This window comes from Empidonax traillii, unplaced genomic scaffold (assembly GCF_003031625.1).
Source record: "Empidonax traillii isolate 1590-97213 ecotype Southwest subspecies unplaced genomic scaffold, ASM303162v1 scaffold644:size547830, whole genome shotgun sequence".
Taxonomy (NCBI): Eukaryota; Metazoa; Chordata; class Aves; order Passeriformes; family Tyrannidae; genus Empidonax; species Empidonax traillii.
Window position 1 is genome coordinate 512,362 of NW_020955837.1, and position 20,015 is coordinate 532,376.

Consider the following 20,015-nt stretch of genomic DNA (forward strand, 5'->3'; position numbering starts at 1 on the left):
AAGCCAACACCTAGGCATTAGGCCACCTCTGCCATCCTAAGGTTGCTTAGCTGGGAAAACGAGGCCATCTGTTCACTCACAGCAAGCAGTGTGCATCATAACAGCCCTTATGCTCCCATCTTTCCAATCCTCCCCACGGCCTGTCTCATTATTAATTTTTTCTTCCAGCTTTAGGAACCAAATGGTTTGTACAAACAATAGGTTTATACAATCTGCAGCACCACTGCAAACCAGTGCAGTACTCAGGAGTCACTCCTGGACAGCCTGGATAGCTGCTCAGGCCAACCAACTATCGGAATTTTTGAATTTACCTTCAGGGCATTCAGCAGCTTCCAAACCACTCAGCAGGAGAGAGAATCTCTGTCTTGAACTGCAGCTGTAGTTAAACCCGAGTGCACAGACAGCAGTGGTGCAGCCAGAGAGGACAGCCAGGTACAAGTGCTGCCAGCAAAACGAGCTCTAGAAAAATGAGGCAATTTCATACCGTTTGCTGTGCCAGAGGGTATGTATTTTTACATTTCTGAATTGATAAATGCAACCAGGATCTGTCAAAGTCAGGGCTGTTTGCAGCACAGAGGCAAATGAGAGTATGTAAAAGAGTACAGTAGCACATTGTACTTTCAGAGTAATATGATAATTTACAAACTCCTTGGACAGGTGTTTGCACTCCATTGTGTCCAGGGAGGGGACACAAGGCACTTGCAGCAATGGAAGCTGTGTGATGGTATCCGTGACACCTGGGCTCAACATCCCACCATTATTATGGGAGTTGACTGAAGAAAAGAGGTTGGGTTCATGGGCAACATTCAGCCTCCTCATCACCTTAGTTGGTTTCTCAAGAAGTAGGTTGTTCTAGGGAGTGAGCTGGGATAAAGATCCAATATAGTCTGTGGTCCTCAGCTCCATAGATAAGCTGCAGCTAAGCAGTAGGAATTAGAAACACTGTCTGTATAGTACAGTGAGGTGACAGAGTCCTCAGTATCCCTTCCCAAGTACAACCTGAGCACATTCAGATACTACATTCCTAACAGACCCTTCAGCTGTAAGCTGCACATTTCTAAGCTTCTTCCCTACTCCTGGCAACTCCTGTTGCCCTTCCATATATTTTAGAAATAGGAGAAAGATCTCACTTTCCAGTCATTACACGACTAGCACACACATTATTTGCATGACAGTCAAAAAAAAAAAAAAAAAAAAAAAAAAAAAAAAAAAAAAAAAAAAAAAAAAAAAAAAAAAAAAAAAGGTAAAAAAAAAAAAAAAAGGCATGTTTGGGTTTTAGCCCAAATCCAGGAGCCATCACATCAGATAGGCTTAACTGTTCTGAAAGAGCTGAGGTCCAAGTCCTGGGTTCACTACACAAGGTCAACCTCTCTCTCCCAAGAGATGTACGTATCTTGAAGAAGTTTAAATCAAGATACAGTATCATGACTTCAGACTCAAGACTGACTTCAGAGTAAGTCAAACACTCTCAGCTTTGTCTCAAAAGTGACAGATTCCAACCAAAACAGTACCTTTGCCAAAACATGCCATGATCCCATCCCTATACCCAGTGGCAGTGGTTCATCATTCTCAGTGATAAACGACAGTACATGCACACAGGTACTTTTTTTCTTTTTTTTTATTGCTGTTAATTCAAGGAAAAAGGTTGCATAAAATCCAATCTCTTCTAGAAATATAAGTGACCTTTCCAGTACATTTCAAATATCAAAGTATATGGTAAACATACAAATAAAGAGAAGGTAACATACCTCCTATTTACAGTACAGTATTTTAAATCATAAAATAAGTTCCATAAAGTACAACTGGCAGGTAATTCACAATACAAGTCCATTGGTGGTTTAACACCCTCACTTAAACTCAAACGCAGTTCATTCATTTCAAGTGGTCCAAAAATACCCAGATCAAATAAAAATTTTAATCAAAATAATTTTCATTTACTACTTAAACTTTTTTTTCTTTTTTTAAATTAAAGCTTTCATCTACCTCCCTCCCCATCCCCCCCCTCCAAGAAAAAAGTTTCAAAATGTACACTGGTGCTATAAATATAAATGCTACCTATGAAGAAATGTAGTAATCAAGCTTTTTTTTTTTTTTTTCTTCAAGTTTTTTGTTTAGCAATTTATTAGATGGCTGAACCAAAGATTGATTTTTATTTCATCCCTCTACCGGACACTGGGTCTGATTTTAAGAAAGAATATTTCTGCCATGAACTGTGAGGAATGCCAAACCCTATGGATATACAGTGGTAGTTGTTCATCGGTGTTGAATGCAGCAGTCAAAAAACACACTCGTCTTCCAGATAACCTCAGTGCACTTTAGGAAATCAAATATTACCTGGAAGCAATTTAGTACATATATTGGCTTTTAAAAATAAAATAAAAAATACAGCAGCATTAAACTTACTCATGATACTGACATGTTTAATACCATCTTAACACTCATTTCAGTCTTTCACATTATACCGTAATTACGCATAGTGGTAAATTGTTATAAAATAGTGACTTTGCTATTTGGTAGACAGGTTCTAATACTAATACCTGACTATTTTGTAGAAAACCATAGCTTTTGTTCAGTTTGAAATAAAACATTTACATTCTAAGTACAATGCAACACTGTAATAGTTTAGGAAAAAAATAATCAATCAAGTAATGTTCATTCTGTGTTGACACGATGTGGAATAGCTTTAAAAAAGGAAAAAATGCTGTCAACTTTCATTACAAATGCAAACACACTGAGTACAACATTCATACCATTTTTTTTCACCTTTGTTGCTGAACATACAGGCTAAAAAGCTACAAGGGAAGAAAAATCTGTCAATTTAGGCTCGTTCGTTTTCCTCAATCTGTTCCGGTCCACACAGTTTCAGCCCCTTCCTGCTCTATGTATTTTCATTTATTTGGGCCTCTCAAGAGCTGCGTATATGAATTATTATCACATATAGTACACATAGAGTGTTGTGTTTTCCTTTGGACTCTGCTAATAGGACGTTTGAACATCTCCCCTCAATTCATGAGCATTAAATTTAGAGTATGGGCAGGGTCTGTATGAACTGCTAAACACTCATGCAAGTCCAACGAATCCACGTGGACAACCAGGGAAAGAAAAGAAAACAGCAGCATAAAGGAGAAGAGGGAGGGAGGGAAGAAGATTGTGGTGGGGAACACGACCAAGTTTCTTCTTTCACCATATGGCTGCTCCACCAGTGATGTCAGAGGTCAGAGGAATTTTTTTTTTTTAAAAACTGCAGTAAACATTGCACATGTCTCAAGTCCTCAGTGCAAAAGCATGGTTCGAATGCTCTGTCTGATTGTTTGGCTGTGTGTTTGAATTACATGCATTATGCAAGCCTTTTGTAGAACCAGGAGGAGACCAGGGACTCAGCTTTCTTCTTTTGTACGGAACAGAGGTGCAAAAGCAATGAAAAATTCCAAAAGAATATAAAACCGGGAATGTCCCAAAACACGAGACCAGCCCCTCCCTCCCACACACACACACCTTCCCCCAGCTTCCCAAGCTTCAGTTTAAGTAGGCAATGTTTACTTGTTTCAGTCTGCAGAATCCAAGGTATCATTGGAAGGGGGAGGGGGAGGTGCGTATCTCAGTCTGTAAGTGCCTAAAACAGGAAAGAGAACTACTAAGTCACTGCTCACAATTAAAATGGATTACAAAACCACTACAAGGTATCAAAATGGACATGCTCTTCAAAAGGCACTATCATCCTCCAGTCCTTTTAAAGTAAGTCCTTAGACTTTACCCTGCTTTCTTTCATCTGCTTGCTAGAACTGTAAATTTTAAAAAGATATAGAGCAGAGATACAGGACTTGAGCTTTACTGGGAAAATGCAAAGAAAAGATGACCCCCATCAAGGTTCATCTTTCCTGTTCCAGTCCAATCAAACAAGCGAAGTCAGAATGGGCACAAGTACAAGAACCAAAAATAGCTTATGCTCAATGCAAACACTGCACTTTCCCCCATTCTTCTGGATGGCGAGAGAAATGGAAACCTTTCCTTTGATTTTTTAGTTTCAATTGGTTTCTGCTTTTTGCTGCAACTTGTCTGAGAAGTTAAATGTGTTGCATAATGGGACACAGAAGGATAGCTGACTGGGCAGAGGTAAGCCTTAGTTAGACTACGAAATGGCCAGTCTGTTGTTTTTTCTTTAAATTCTCACAAGTTTTAGAAATCCAAGGTCATATCATAGACAGCAATTTCTCTTTTTTGCCAACGAATTCTCTCAAAAAAGACCCCAGTGAATGGGAATGGAAAAATTGAGACAACATGGAAGTCTCGACATAATGTCAAAAGCAAACCAGTGAAAAAAGGAGGACAATTTAGGACTGGTATCATTTGACTTTCCAGCTTCAATTCACACCCATTTTCAACTTCACACTGTGAACCCCGTTCCCTTGCACTGTTCTACAAGATTTTCAGGAGAGATAAGATACTTTGTAGTTTTAGAGCAGGTCACTAGTGCACAACCATTTACACAAAACATACACACGCACGCACACCTTTCTGCAAGACCAAAACCAGCACATTCAGAAAGGTAAAGAGAAACTGCTAAACTCAAAAGCAAGTCCGCTGGGAGTTATCATGATTACCTTGTTGACTGGCCTCCATGGATGACTGCTTACAGTCCTGCGCATAGTGTCCACTTACACCACAATTGTAACATGAAACATTCCCATTCTTCTTGGGTCCTGACCCATTTGTGTTGGCAACTACGTTAGGTGCTGGATATACGGGATAGAACCTCGAAAATCCTGCCATCTGCTGCATACCATAGTTGGCTTGGCTCCCCATCACTGGGTCATGCATAAGCCCGTTTGCATATGGAGACTGAGGCAGGAAGAACGGAAGTTGTGTTCCATTGCTTTGATGTGCTTGATTGAGGTAGCTGCCATTGCAAAGTGATGGCAGAGGGAAGAAAGATGGAACTCTGTAGACTTGTCCATGAAGTGGGTTATGATAAAAATAGCTATTAATCTGAAGGCTGCCATTGGTCCCACAGCTACACCTACGTCCACAAGAACCACAAGGACCAGATCCCAACTGCTGCGGAGGTAACATTGTCCCATTAGTGTTATTATTCCCAACAGCGTTAATGTAGGATGTGCTGTCACTCTGTGCAGTGCTGTGTGTTAGAGCGGGGCTCGGGCTGGGGGCAGGGCCTGGCGTGTGTGTCGGTATTGCAGGAGGAACAGTGGACTGGACCTGACCAACACCTAAGCCAGCGGACTGAGGTGGTGAGGAAGTTGCTCCAGTGCTTAGCACGTTTGTATTCTGGTTGGGCAACACACTGGTAGCGTGAGGACTGCCTGGCAAAGCGTACGAAGCTGGTGGAGGCGGTGGTGCTGCTGTGGAGAGACCGGCTGCTGGAAGAACGACCTTTAGATTGGTAGGCTGAGGGATTGCTCCTGGGTTTCCCTCAATGTGAGGCACCATTTGATTCAGTCCTACCACCTGGGATGCAGGTTTTGTGATGGGATCTGTAGTAGGAACTGGGGATCCTGGGAAACTACCTGGATTGTGGACTGGGATAAAGGCAGTATTTGGTGATCCAATACTTAAGTTTCCTGTTGGCTGCTGTGGTCCATTAACTGTGCAACTCTCCGATGATCCCTGTGGAGAGGTCATTTTCAATCTTTGCATTGCCAGATGCAAAGCAGGGCTACCAGGCTGGACAGAATGTGGAAGAAAAGTGGATGGGACTGGCAAAGGGGAAGCCATCAGCTCAAGACGTTTCTCAGGTTCACCAGAGGTGACTGGGCCCATTCCACCAGGCGGGGAATTCGCAGACTCTCTCACTGGCGAGACAGCGACAGGTGTGGTGACAAGCATTCCCATCGTTTTACCATCTGCAGATATGGGCGGTGGGACAACTGCTTCCGGCTTTTGGGCAGCGCTGTGCATCACACAGTGTAAGGCAGGCATGAAGGAAATATGTTGAAACTTTGCATTCAAAGGATCTTCTGAAAGGCTCCCATTTTCATTATTCACTGAAGAGATCTGAGCAGAGGATTTGTTCATATTTGATGAACTGACAGGACTGTAGCCTGTAAACCTGGTTGTATTTTGATTCCCAGAATCCTCAGAATTGCTGTCTGTATCTATGGGGACAAAAGCATTTGTCAGTCAGAAGAATGAATCTCAAGCAATAGAGAATCATGCCCTGACCTCGCCTACCCATATAAAACCTCGTAAGTTTGATGACATGAACGATAGTTAGGTCTTCCTGAACTGTAACAACTTTGAGATTCTTTTCAATCATCCAAATTAAGCTAGGTCCATCTCCAACACTTGCCTATATCCACTGGCCTAACTAACTACTGTGTCTTTGATTTGTGTATATCTGCACATGTGAAGAATAGAATATGGACCGAATTAGGAATTTTCATCTGCCTAGAAAGACATTACCACAGCTTACCCAAATTTGGAAGGAATGGCAAACTACCAGTACAAAAAGATGGAGCTCTCAGACATAACACACATAATTTGATATAAAACCAGCCCCTTTCATACCAATGTTTTTCACATTACTGTACTGTGGAAATTTCTCAAGAGAGCTATGCCACTGAGGTAAAAAAATTACTACATATCTGTAGTAACCTAAAACTCAGTGGTATTCAAACAGTCCTGTTATTTGCTAGAAGCTGTCAAATCATCCAGTCATGAAACTCACAAAGCAAAATAATTTTCATTTACTACTTACTTACTTACTACTCTGGCTAGTTCAGAAAAAAAAAAAGGAGATAATAAAACTAAAATACTAATTAAAATTAATACAAGAAAGACATTAGTCTAGGAATAAAGGCATTTATGCACACTTTCCATAAATACAACCTCTGTCTTTTTCTTCTTCACTATCAAAGCTTTCCCTCCCATCATGTCGTGGACTAGAAGGAGAACTGTAACTTTCAGATGATGTTTCTCCACAAGTATCATGACCAGATCCAGCGTCCAGATTCAGATCTAAAAATAAAAGTTGTCATTCTTATTTTTAATCTCAATGTATGTAAGTGAGGTTATTTTGGTTTGCTCACGTTTCACACTAGTTCAGATTTTTGCCTGTTCCTACTTAATAGCACCTGTCCCCTGTATTCCTAGCATTTCCACGCCCAGCATTCAGGACTGGTCTTGTCCCTAAATTTGTGATGACTGAATACTCGGTGTTACAGAAGGTGACACTGAAAATTGATATTTATGCAAAGCAGTGAAAAGAATGATGACCCTTAATGACTTTTGCTTATACCAGATCGCACTACAACAATAATTTCCTCTGAATGGTAGCGATCAAACATTTCCTTTGGAAGAGCTGCAATACTTCTCGGTCCTACCAGCACAGGCAGAAAGCTAACTCAGCAGGCAACATCAAAACAACACATCATTTTACAATTCACTCTTCTAGAACAGGCTTTAAGCAAACCCTATCAACAAATCCTGTTTAAAGAAAGAGTAGTGAACTGAAAAAAGGGTTAAATTGTTTTCTGATCTCTGAATGGATCATGGGACACTCATTTGCTGCAAACCACCTTTCAGAGTCAGTAGCTACCATGGTTTGGCTTTCAAGTTCAGCCTCAGAGGGGAAGAAGAATGACAAATTCACCCTCTCTCAGAATCTATGGCAGACGCTAGCTGCAAAGAAATCCCAACACCCAAAACATTGGTTGGCAAAATTCCAGCACAAAAAATTAGAATGCTATTGCTTATTTTATTAATTACAATAATAATTTATAAATAAAATAGTATTTTAAAAAAATTTTTTATTGCTACTGCAAGTTTAACAGGTTGGGATGGGTTATCAAAAAGCTGCCTTAATGTTTCAATTCTTGAAATAATTTCTTGGATTAATCCCATAATTGGTTAAATTATTTTAACAAGTGCTCTGAACATCTAATGTAATCTGGAGTCCCAGTGTCAACTTCCAATCACTGAAAACCAGAGTCTAAAGTGCTGGTCACAAAGTATCGAGTCTTAAAAAAGTTACCGGTGTAACTAACCCATGTCTCAGAAAAGCTAAAAATAGGAATGAAGAATGGAAGAAAACACGATGCAGTTAAGAGTATATGGACTCAAAATAGGGCATTCCAAACCAAGCCTGGATATATAAAACTAGGCAGAGATTCAGACTGCAACATGACTTTTTTTTCATTAGACTATGTCTCCAATAAGTATCTCAAAAGCCATTGTAACGTTTATATAGGTAGCAAGCCTGTCTCTGAGCAGGACATGATGGCTTTCAGCTTCTGTGGGTTACAGCTGCTTCTTGAACCAGCCAACAGTGATCAGGCAGGCAGTCTCACATCTGTAGAGTGGGGGTAGCGAGCAAACACAACTACGGCAAAACATTCCCTATCTAACTTTGTCACCCGAACTTGCACCACCTCCTAAACTCATCGACCGTTCATAAAAGCTTAGAGCCTGACTACAAAAGCAGTAATCAATCAGAAATGTACACAGCAAAGTTCTGCTGTAGAGTATGTTTTCTGCTTGTACAGCCCTTAACTATAGGTTTGCAAAACTGTTCTGGTTTTGCTAAGTTTGTGAAATGAATTCTTAAAGTTTTAGTCAAATACTGTTTGTAGAAGGTAAAAACACTTGCCCAAAAAACACATCAGTAATTCAGAATGGGATCCGCCTGGAACTCTCAAATGTAAGATGCAGAGAGAAGAAAGAATGAAAGCCTAATCAAGATTGTACCGCAAGCAGAAGCAACAGAAAGACAAGGCACTTTTAAGAATCCTTACAACACTTATGCCAATTAGGTGGTGTAGGAAAAGGCAAACTCTTTGTCAGCCTTCTGTCGTGTAAACTACATATAAGAGAGGCAAGGCTGCAATTGTTATTGCGAACTTAGAAAACACCAAGAAGGCAAAATCAATGGGTAGACCTTCAGAAATTTGTAAAAAAGCTTGGAGACTTGATTTACTAAAGGAACACAAATATAATTTTGTCTTAAAACTGACCGATGTACATAAGTTTTGGCCTAGACACTACATTTTGCTGGATTACCCAAACCTGAAAACCCTGCTAGGTCAGCATACACAGTTCTGTGTTGTAGCTCAGTAGTCACTTGGTTTACGCACTACAGTTCATCGACAGTTTGCACCAGAGGTTTTTATAAAGGTTCCTCATGGGCCACTCCACAATAGATGAAGAAACCAGTAGGCTGTAAAGAGAACACTAATGACAATATACAGGGCCTCCACACACTCTAGACTGCTAAATTTCATACAGAAGTAGCCCAACAGTAACTGTTTCTGCAACTACTACACCACATAAATCAACTTATGGAGACTTTACTAGTATTTTGCCACCTAAGCATGAAAAGAGACACATCCTATGCAACTGCATACAGAAGACTGAGTCTAATGTTCTATACAGCAAGCCAAAGCACAAACTAGACTACCAACATGCTGACTTTCACCAAAACAGATTGCAGACTTGTGATTTCCCTTTTATAGAGGAACTTGAATAAATCAGCAAAGCTGGAATTCTGTTTCTCACAAACAGCTTGGGAGAAAACACCTTACCTTTTGCTGTCCCAGTACGGATGTGCTGTGATGCTGCAACTCGAACTCCATTGCTCCTATTATTCAACCGGCACTCAGGTTTCTTTGCTTTCTCCCTGTGTAAATAATTCTCATGGGTATTTTTGCAAATGCATGGACACAAATAACATACCATGAATGAACACATAATGCGAATGTAAAAAAAGCAGTGACTCCAGGCCAGAAATGTGTATTTAATACATATAACATGAAATTTAAATAATAAATTAATAACTAAAGGCTGCTAGTGCAATATACCAGGAATTAGGCTGCAAACAGTGTTATTAAATACTATGAATAAAGACCTAAATAAGAAAAGACACAAAAAAGGATATGGTGCAGCTGATGCTGTACACCAGTCTAGCATAAAAGCATCTGGGTATAGAGTAACAAAACGGCACAAACTCTGAAGTAAGGCAGATTATAAGGCTGGAAGTGCTTTCACTTCTCACAGTGCAGGGTTGTGTCACCCACAGGAAGTTCTGAAGCCCTCTGATGTGCAAATTATCTTCAGTAAAACATTTCAGCCAGTTACCACCCACTGCATGATGTTAAATTCCGCTGTCAATCCTTATTTGATTTTCAGTATATTTTGGACAGTTTAACACCTTTTAACTTTCAAATAAATATAAATGGAAAAAGGCAATTCAGTATTGGTTAAGAACCTACTTCCAGTCCTTCATCCTTTTGCTAAATGACAATGGATATTTTGAGAAATGAATCCATTCATTTACATTCTCTTTTTCAAGTTACTTCTTTACGGAAAATAAAGATTTTTATGTAGCCTAGTAGCCTGGCCTCACACTACACCAGCTCTCGTTCCACAGTAGCAAAAGAAAGCATGTAATTGATTGTAGACTCTGTTTATCAGAGTCAACACGTTACACTCTGTTTCTGGACTACCAGTCACTTTGGAAACCTACTTTTCCAGCTGCGGTTTTCCCTTCTTCTTGCTTACTGCAGACAGACTTCGTTTTTCCACTGTATGCTAGACAGAAAATACAAAGATGCCAGTAAAACAATAGAACTTGTATTATGAAAGCCAACAAAAAACCCTTCTAGATCAACAGGTCCCTGAGTCCAAGACTAGTGCACTAAAAAGTGCTATAACCATCCAAATAAGTAGTTGTTCAGTGCACCCGGGCCTCCAAAAATAATGCATCTTGTCTCGTGTTTATGCCATTATCAGCAAAACACTCAGCAAATCGCTACTTCAGAATTACTACTAGCTGTTAGTAATAACTCATATTTGGCAAAGGTATCAATCAAATTATTTTTCGCATCCTTGTCCTTTCCTCCTGAGGATAAAACCAAATGTGTTTCATCACATACCTGCTAAAAAGGCTAATCACCAGGCTTAACGAGCTACAAAAGTTATTGATGTAAATGGAATTATTTGATAGCTAGGGGTGGGAAGTACACATGACAAATTATTTCTACATAGTGACAAGCAGGTATCTAGCCTTAAACTGGAGGTTTAAGTTAGTAAACTCTAGAATACAACCTAAAAGCACATAAGAAAAAAACACAGCACCTATACAATCCTTTAAGTATGCTATTGCTAGCTATTAGTAATAACTCATATTTGACAAAGGAGTAAAATTTGTGAAAACTCTGAAATAATATGTCCAAATGGTTGTATTTGGACTTCCTTTAAAAAGAAACAGCTTTTCCTCTGCTTTAGTAAATTAACTTTTTTCTTGCCTCAAGCTTTCAGTATTTCAGACTTTGATGCAGCCTACCATTTCACCTTAAGAAGCAATCTCAGGTCATTACCCTGCTTTGTGAAATAAGGAAACTGTTTTTGTTTGGCTTGCTATTCCCTGCAAAATAGTCAATAGCCAAATTCTGTGTGTAGTGTAAGAGTAACATTAAGCAATTCTAACATTCAAGGTTTTTCAGATATAAGCAGTGAGCAACCTTCCTTCTCCTAATTTCAGTATATTATTTATAAATATTCTTCTCATCTATATTCATAATGAGGATTGAGCACTGAAGAGACGCAAATCACACAAAAAGTGTCAATGCATCTAGCTATTAACTTTTTTCAAAGATTAGTACTTAAGTTACCTAACTAATGCAGGTAAGATAGAACAAAGACATTTAACCTGTTGTAGCTCCTGTAGAATTAATATGATTTAGTTATTAATACAGTTTCTAGTTTGTTCCTTGCAATCAGAGTAATTGCCCAGGCATTCTGAAATCCTCTCTGATGACAATGCTACAGTAATAGGAAAGTGCCTGATTAGAAATTAACACTAGACTTTTCTGACTACTTGTATCCTACTGGGAAGTTTTATTTAATTCATAAACAAAATACGCAACTTTCTGAGGCAGTAAGTAATTATGAGTTTTCTAATCAAGGTAAGCCAGTAGCAACTTGAACTTCAATACCTATTTATACTTTTAGCAGGGTCCTTCATCTTTTAAAGCTAAATCTCATCACATGTAGTGCACAGTCTTCTCAAGTGCCTCAGAATATGGCTTTGAATTAAAAATAGCAACATACCTGGTCAAGTAGATTTGTACAGTGCTCTGGGTGCTGCTGGACAATACAGCTTTTCCTTCTCCAGTCCATTACCCCATTTTGCTCTGAGTGCTGTATGTTAAGGCTATCCAGTGAAGAACATTTTGCACTGTTAGTGCTGCTGAAAAGAAAAAAAAAAAACAAGTTACGCTGATGTGAACAAACTTGCAGGCTTTTCTTACCAACATACACATATTTGCACCAGAAAACCCTCAGAATTTTCAAGCAATTTAAGATACAAATTGCAAGAGTTCTTGTGCTCTAAAGTTATACTAATGATCTGAACATAACTGGAGTTCCTTTTTCATTTGTCTACTATAATTTGATGCAAAATTCAGAATAAAAGAATTTGTAGAGAACAGTTCCCTTGAATATTTCTACACACAAAGATGTGGGTAAATTTTCCAGAGAGAAATGTATTTTGAATTCATCTTCTTTCTTCCTTATTGTTAATGACAAAGCTGGAATTACTTCATAATCCCTATTTCAGAATTCATGAGATATTTAAGAAAAGGAGTGTTACCTACAGATTACACTGCAGCTGTCCTTGTTTCGATTTCAAAATAGTCATCTTGCTTTATATTTTTACCTTCAGGACTGGTAGTTTTGAGTAGTGCTGGGAAAGTGGAGTTGTATTTGGCATTTACTTTGGATGTTATGATGGCTTCCACTGAAGCTTTGCTCTACAGCAGCCAGTCAGAAGTAATATTTAACTAGGTCTGACACCACTGCTCAACAAAAACTGCTGGAAAAACAGTCAGGGTTCTGACCGAGTTTAGTAGGGCACATGGACCTATAAACTTTTCATGCCTCATACAAAATCATGCCTTACTGCTGACAGGATAAAAAAAAAGATAAAGAATTAACACTTTTAAATTCTTATCAAAATACTTAAGTTGATAATTGAAAGTGCTTTTATTTCAGGGCTGTTGGCAAGCTGCTTCATCAAGGTTACTGCAATATGAAATGTTACTCAGTTCCCATAATGGCAGAAATCCAGCTTACTTGAAAGTACAAGCAAGACATGCTGAAATTCCAGTTTACTTACCAAAGACCTCTGTAAATAAGCATTCAAAACTACTTACAAGATGTGCAATAGAATATAAAACAATAATTTAAGAAAGTGGAAAGAACCCAAGAAGATCCCAAAAGACAGATGTAAGCCCCTGATTGAAAAGATGTAAGCAAGGTCACTTGAGAAATTCCACCACATGGAGGTACGTGATTTCACTGCCAAATCTGTGGTCATTTCATAGAAGCTGTGATACTCTGTATGTTTATTTAGTATGTCTGATCTCATTCCTACCAGTAAATTTTTGGACTCCTCAAGAGTAAGGCTGCAATACTGCATGAAAACAAAGGTAGACGTATGCACAATGTACCAATGCTATCCGAGATGAACTGCTCCCAACTCTAGGCAGTTTTATGCATATTGAAAACAAAAGGGCTTCATTCAGTGCCATTTCTTTAGAACTCATTAACAGCAGACACAGATTTTAAGACGACAGACACAGGAACAGGAGAGGAGTAACAGACCTCTAGCAGTAAAGTAAACCCATTTTCCCCTCTTAAACAAAATAGTAGCGAGCTAAAGGAGTTTCTTTCACACAGCTTTGTAGAAAGGTCTGTCCCTTGCTTTCCTATTTGAAAGATAGATCCTAAACTACAGTCATTATACAATGAATAAAACAATTTCTATACCAGTAACTACATGCTACTAAGTTTGGATCCTGCTCTTACGACTTCATAATAGGCTGTTTAACCACCAGTAAAATTATACATTTTGTCAAGATGACACTCTCTTCTTGAAGAAATGTAAGTCAAAAGTAGGACAGTTAAAAAAAAAAAACAGACACAAACTACTAAGTTGCTCAGTTGGTGAGTTCACAAGAATTTTGTTTGCTAAAGATCTGTGGATCTTAACCAACACTGGTTTGTGCTATGTTTATATTCTAATTATTGCAATTCCAGATAAATTTTCACCACAAGACAAATACATTTTACAGATAAATCAACACAATAAAACTGTAAATCTCAATAAATTTTGTATCCATTTTCTCCCTTAATTTAATTGAAGTATTGCACAACTATGTGCAAACATATCCTAAGTTTCTGATCAAAATATATTAATGGGTGAATTCACATTAGGTAATTCATAGGTCTGAAAGCATATATAAACTACTTTATTACGGTTAAGAATTGCTTCCACTTAAAATGGACATAAGCCAACAAGGTATGCATGCATCAGCTAATAAGTAAGGGAAAGAATGGACTACCTTCTCCTATAAGGTCATTTTTGAAGCTACTTAAGCTTAAAATCCACAACACTGGAGATTTTCTGCGTATTCACAGGGATATGCGCGCTCAGGAAAATACATGCCATACAGATTTAAGCTACTCAGCTTATAAACACAAACCAAAATATGAATTCAAATAGTGAAGATTCACAAAATTTGGGGAAATGAGATACCCAAATGACCTAGACCTACAGATTTAGAAATAGGATCATCTGAATTATTTTTCTAATACAGGTTAAGTGTAGTAACCTCACAAACAAAAGTAAGACCACCCCACCCTAAACAAACAAAAATCTCATAAACAAGCTTTAATCTAGAAGGACACATACTCTCAAAGCACTAACAAAGGAAGTTCAGACATGTAGCATGGTCACATTATGTCTTAGTACCTACTTGGCAACAGGACCTTTCCCATTATGTTTCTTGTGAATTGATGTGTGTTGCATTACATCTGGAAAAAATAAACAAAGCATAATTTCAATAGAAATTCCCATTTCTTCCTTTAGATCAATCCAACAAATTCATCTTTCCATCACTACCAGACATATAGCAGAAAATAGCTCCATTAAACAAGGCAAGGCTAATTTACAGTGCTGAAATTAACAGGTGTTGCATAGAGGACAGATCACTTTGTACAGATGATATAATCAAGACTCTTTACCTTCCATTTCACAGAAGAATGAAGCAGAAAGAGAGGAACTATGAAAACTGTTAATGTTTGCAGACCTCTACATTTAATCATAAAGACTAAATGTGTGACTGAGTATCAGTCAGTATGAAAGAACAGGGAGAGAAGACAGGAATGAGTCAGAAAAACCATAAAATTTTGTAATTTTTTCTGAACTGCTGAAATTATTCTCAAAACTATGTCACATTCTGAATAACAAATGAAGACAAATCTTAAACAAAAGTACTTCATTCTGAAAGTCAAAATTCACTATGCAAGTAAAGCTTTACAAATTATATCTGACTAAAAGGGATACTGCTTCAAGGCCAGACTGGATGAGGCTCTGAGTAACATGGTCTAGTGGAAGGTTCCCTGTCTGTGGCAGGTGAGCTGGAACTAAATGATCTTTAAGGTCGCTTCCAACTCAAACCATTCTATGATTCTATGAAGCAAAAATCAAGAACTTTAGAGACACTGTTTACCCATTTCTTTAAGGCAACTGTTAAATTTTAACAAAAGCAACTTTTCTTTATTCTAGCTGTGATGATCTTAGTATTCTTGGTATCATTTTGCATGGACTCCTCTCAATGCTACACTTAAGTCCAAATCATGGTTTAAAAATCTAAGGGGAAAAAAAAAACCCACAATTTTTAAGTTTCTGGTAACAGTTCACTAAAATGGCACAAAAGGTGTTCTGAAATGCATTTGTAGTTTCACCAGGTGAAGAGATTATTGTACATGTATGTGAAAAACTATTTAAGCAATTTCCAAATAAATTTTAAATTTACTTGGTGTGTTCTGAGAAAGAACATGGTAATAATTTTTTTCATAAGAAACAGCTGATCAAACTGCATATGTGGATTACTGACTGCAAACTTATTAACACGAAACAGGATAAGAGTACTGTCATTTTGTGAAAGCTAGAGTAAGTGTTCAGTGGTCTGGGTCCACCTATCAGTCCCATTTCTCATCTTTCCCCCTACCAGGAGCTTCTACCTATTTGCTACCAAAAACAGTACATAGCTGGCTTGCTGTTGCTTTCAGAATGAAATTACTGACCAGCCACTAGGCTGCTGCTTCCATATGTGAACTGTTTTTGAGCAATTGGAAAAACACCAGCTTTCAGACTGTAATCAATACTCACTACAAACTTATTAACAGTTCACAGTATAAAAACAGCATAGGTTAAAAATAAGAAGAGGAACTCCTGAACATCCTTTCTGTGTAAAACCAGAAGCTCAATAAATTGGGCACATTTAATGCAAAACAGTCTGCAGACTCCTGAAATGCTGCACTCAACTCTGAACCCTGGTAACTGAAAAATAAATAGGTGAAGACGTGAAAAGCTACACATAATCTTGGCTTAACTAAATTATAACATATACCTTCCTGTTTGTTCAACACAGTTTTCAACACAGTTGTGAACTTCTGCCTTTGAGCTGTCTATGAAAACTACCACTCCCTGAATTAGAGAGCAACCTCCTAAGGAAACCGCTGGAAGTACACAAAAACTCTTCCTTTGCATAGCAGATTTCATTCAAATCTCTCACTCTGTATCAAGGAAGAAATCCGTCAAGTGTACCATTTTTTAGAACTGAGTGTGGTAAAATATCTCAAAGAACCACCTTTGAGTACACAACTACCTTCCTCCTGACTTGAAGCTTCTGAACTGTCCTCCTTGAAGTGTTCTGGTGTCTTAACCGTCTTCAAAGAGGGTTGTAAGTTACCTGCAGAGAATAAAGTTCATGTAGTAACTTTATAGATCTTGAACAACTGGACAGTTCCTGAATGCTTGCACTAAATTGGAAGCTAGGGAAATGGAAGACTGAACCTATTGGTTTGTGTGTGGCAATAGTTTGAACATCGCCTGCTTCAAAGCAGGTCACCTCCAAGAGTAAAGGCTCTTTAGAGACACTTTTATTTTGAAGAAAATAGTATCTAAAATAATTTTAAAGCTATGGTGCAATTTCAAAACATCTTGATTGTGGTAATATTAGAAATATTCCTATTATGCTGCACTTCAGGCTTGGCTTTATAATTTTTTTTTTGTTTTACAACAGAAAATGAAAGGAGACCAATGATAGTTACTAGCATTCTTCTTCAACAAATTACACTACTCCATTGTCAAATCATTCACCTGCCAAAAGACAACTAGTCTGGGCTAAAGTCTTCTAGCGCCCTTAACACAGTCTTCACACACAATTTTTACCTTTTCATGCCAGATGGGATGAAAAAAAGAGAAGGAACAATATTAACAGTTTTGCTGGAAAAATACCACTGCCGAGCTCTGATAAAGGACTTAGTTTAATAATGAATCTAATTCTAGGAGTCTACTCTTTCCCCCTCAAAAAGTTCCGAGTTACTGCAGGTAAAAGCATCTGAAAGCTGTTGCGTAGGAGCTTGAAACACTTGATGGGAAGATCCTTCTGGATATTGTCTGCATTGAAGGTACTAAATCCTCAGAGATCACGTTCTAATAAAGTCTGTTGGAATCAAAAGTCTATTCCAACCTGAGTAAGTGTTTAACAACTCATGTTATGAACCAGGAGGGAGCTAATTGATTTCCTCCTTAATGGAACCACAGTGGCATAGTTAAACTTACTGAACATATTATTCAGTGTGAGATCCCAAGTATTATTTAAGGTATAAAGACCTGTTTAGCAGGATTCCAGGAAACCCAAACAATAAACCCAGAAAAACACAGGCCAACAATAAAAAAACCCTTCATGAGCCACTCAACTGAAGTGATTTTGGCAACAGGTGGGATGAGTACTTTTGTCTTAGTACAGCTTCTATTAGCCTGTATCACAGGAAACGGGATTGCAAGCTACCCCTGATGAGTCATTCATACTTAAATTTACCCCACTAATTCTCTTCCTCAAATGTTGTCTTAATATCTAACTCAGTGTCAGGGTCTTTTGGGTTGGGAGTCACACATCTGAGCTCAGGCCCTTGGCTGGGCTGCACTGCAGGTACACCTGTGCCTGGCCCTGTACTTTGCTGATCCTGTTCTTAACCCTGACCTACTGACCTTTTTTTCTGCCTTGACCTCAGACCTGTCTCACTGCTTTGGACTTGTCTGTAATCACCAGGTTCTTGCCTGCCCCTGGTCCTCATAACAAGTTAAGCCTAGTGCTTTCTGTCCAAGAGAACAGATTGTGCTCTTTATGACTCTTTGGTATTTGAAAATTTAAATCATCTTCCATTTGAGTCTTTCCTCCTCTCTATGAAACAATCAAGTTCCTATCACATGTTCCAGTCTGACAAATCCTCATGCACTTTCATGTACCCTATTATTTATTATTATAAAAATTATCCCTTATTTATGATCCCTTTACAACCTGTAAGACTTCCTACACAATTGGCATTTGCCTATTTTACCCTTCTGATCTACCTATTCTGCAGATCATTTCTGCCCTACACTAGCCCAAAAGTCAAAAAAGCCCCTACAGGCCTCCACCCTGATCACAATGCCTCTATCTCCTCATGGAAAGAATACATTTGTCACAGATCGCACACATCAATTCAAATTAAACTCAGCTGTCATTCCCCTATTTTTTTCCAAATACATTCGAGCAGTCTGTTTGAAATCTCCAACTTATTCAATTCCTTACGAAGATCTTCTTCAACTTCTGAGGCAGTGGCCTCATAGTCAATGCCTTAACTATCATGGTGCATTACATGCACTGAAAGAAGAAAAGACTCCACAGAAACAAAGATCACATCTGAAGGCATCCACAGAGAGAAGCCAAGCTTTGGTTGTACAAACAATTTGTAATACATAAGTTGGTAAGAGGTTCACCAAAGAAATCTCTGCAATACCAGTGCTCAGAATACAATTCCGTATGTTCTGAAATTAGGGCCATCCCACTACTTACGTACTATGTACCCCCAAAAAATCTCAGTTTAAATATCAAGACAGATGCTTAATCTATAAAAGAAAACAAAAGCTTGGGTCAGCTCAAGCTTTTTGTTCTGAAGTTTAAGATACGGTTAAAGAAGAAGTGCCAAACTGTTGAACATACTCAATTCATAACTATCTGTTTTAATAGCAAATGGTACAGAGGAAAAGAAAGAAAGAAAAGAACATAAACTGATGAAATATAGCATGTTGCCATTGTCAAAATTCAGAGTATCTGCTCTAGGAACTATTCATTGGCCAGGAGTTCATATACAACCAGTGGAATATAACGCATCATGAATACAAGATTATAAAACTCTAATTAGGCATGACAGCAAGAATACTTTTTATAGACTTTTTGTTATATAAAACAGTATTAGGGTATTTCTTACTGTGAGTGTGCAAAGATTCTGATGAAATTGATTGGAAGAAGTTGTATACTCTCTGATTCTGCAGAAAAGCTTGTGATGTATTTGAAAATAGCTGCCTGAAATTTAAGTGAGAATTTGTTAAACTGTAAATAATAGAATCATCAAAAGAACACAAAAAATTACAAAAATTACAACAGTACCACTGAAAAGCAAAATAGGTAGTTCTTAAGAAGTCCAAACATTTCAAATTGTATATTCAGAATAAACAACATTAAATGTTACTTTTGAGCTTTGCTGTTCAGTTCTAGTACAAGGCTGGAGCACAGCCAGTATAAGAAATTGGTATGATGATTTTTTTTTTCTTGTTTTTTTAATTTAAAAAGGTAGATGCTTTTGAGCCATCCCAATTCAAACATTTTAGCCACTCGTAACATTTTGTCAAAGAGGAGTTTGGACTGAGTCCAAAAGCACTGGACCTTACATTTTAACTTTTTTTTTTTTTTTTTTTTTTTTTTTTTTTTTTTTTTTTTTTTTTTTTAACTGAGAATGCATTTAAATTCCCAAAACAACACACCTCTTTCTTAAAACACATTTATATGGTTAAATACAAAGCTGAATTTATCTAAAATGTCAGTATTTTAATTTTAGAGCAAAGGGTAGGATTCTCAGTATTGCTCTGCACTGGTCTGAGTCTGTCCCCA

General features: G+C 38.0%; 1 protein-coding gene across 4 annotated transcripts in view; it reads right to left on the reverse strand.

Annotated features, from left to right (window-relative positions):
* Positions 1–2,030: 2,030 nt before the first annotated feature.
* The window catches only part of ZCCHC2 (zinc finger CCHC-type containing 2), a 28,678-nt gene continuing 10,693 nt past the window's right edge, over positions 2,031–20,015 (reverse strand). Inside the window, exons 5-13 of one of the 4 annotated variants that reach the window (XM_027899113.1) lie at positions 19,336–19,430; positions 16,686–16,769; positions 14,769–14,826; positions 12,061–12,199; positions 10,475–10,539; positions 9,534–9,628; positions 6,844–6,972; positions 4,602–6,110; positions 2,031–3,613 (exon numbers count right to left, since the gene is read on the reverse strand). In XM_027899113.1, the coding sequence (XP_027754914.1) occupies positions 3,546–3,613; positions 4,602–6,110; positions 6,844–6,972; positions 9,534–9,628; positions 10,475–10,539; positions 12,061–12,199; positions 14,769–14,826; positions 16,686–16,769; positions 19,336–19,430 (2,242 nt within the window). In that variant the 3' untranslated portion in view covers positions 2,031–3,545. The remainder of the gene's footprint in view (positions 3,614–4,601; positions 6,111–6,843; positions 6,973–9,533; positions 9,629–10,474; positions 10,540–12,060; positions 12,200–14,768; positions 14,827–16,685; positions 16,770–19,335; positions 19,431–20,015) is intronic. The other 3 variants (XM_027899114.1, XM_027899116.1, XM_027899115.1) reach the window with 3 other exon arrangements.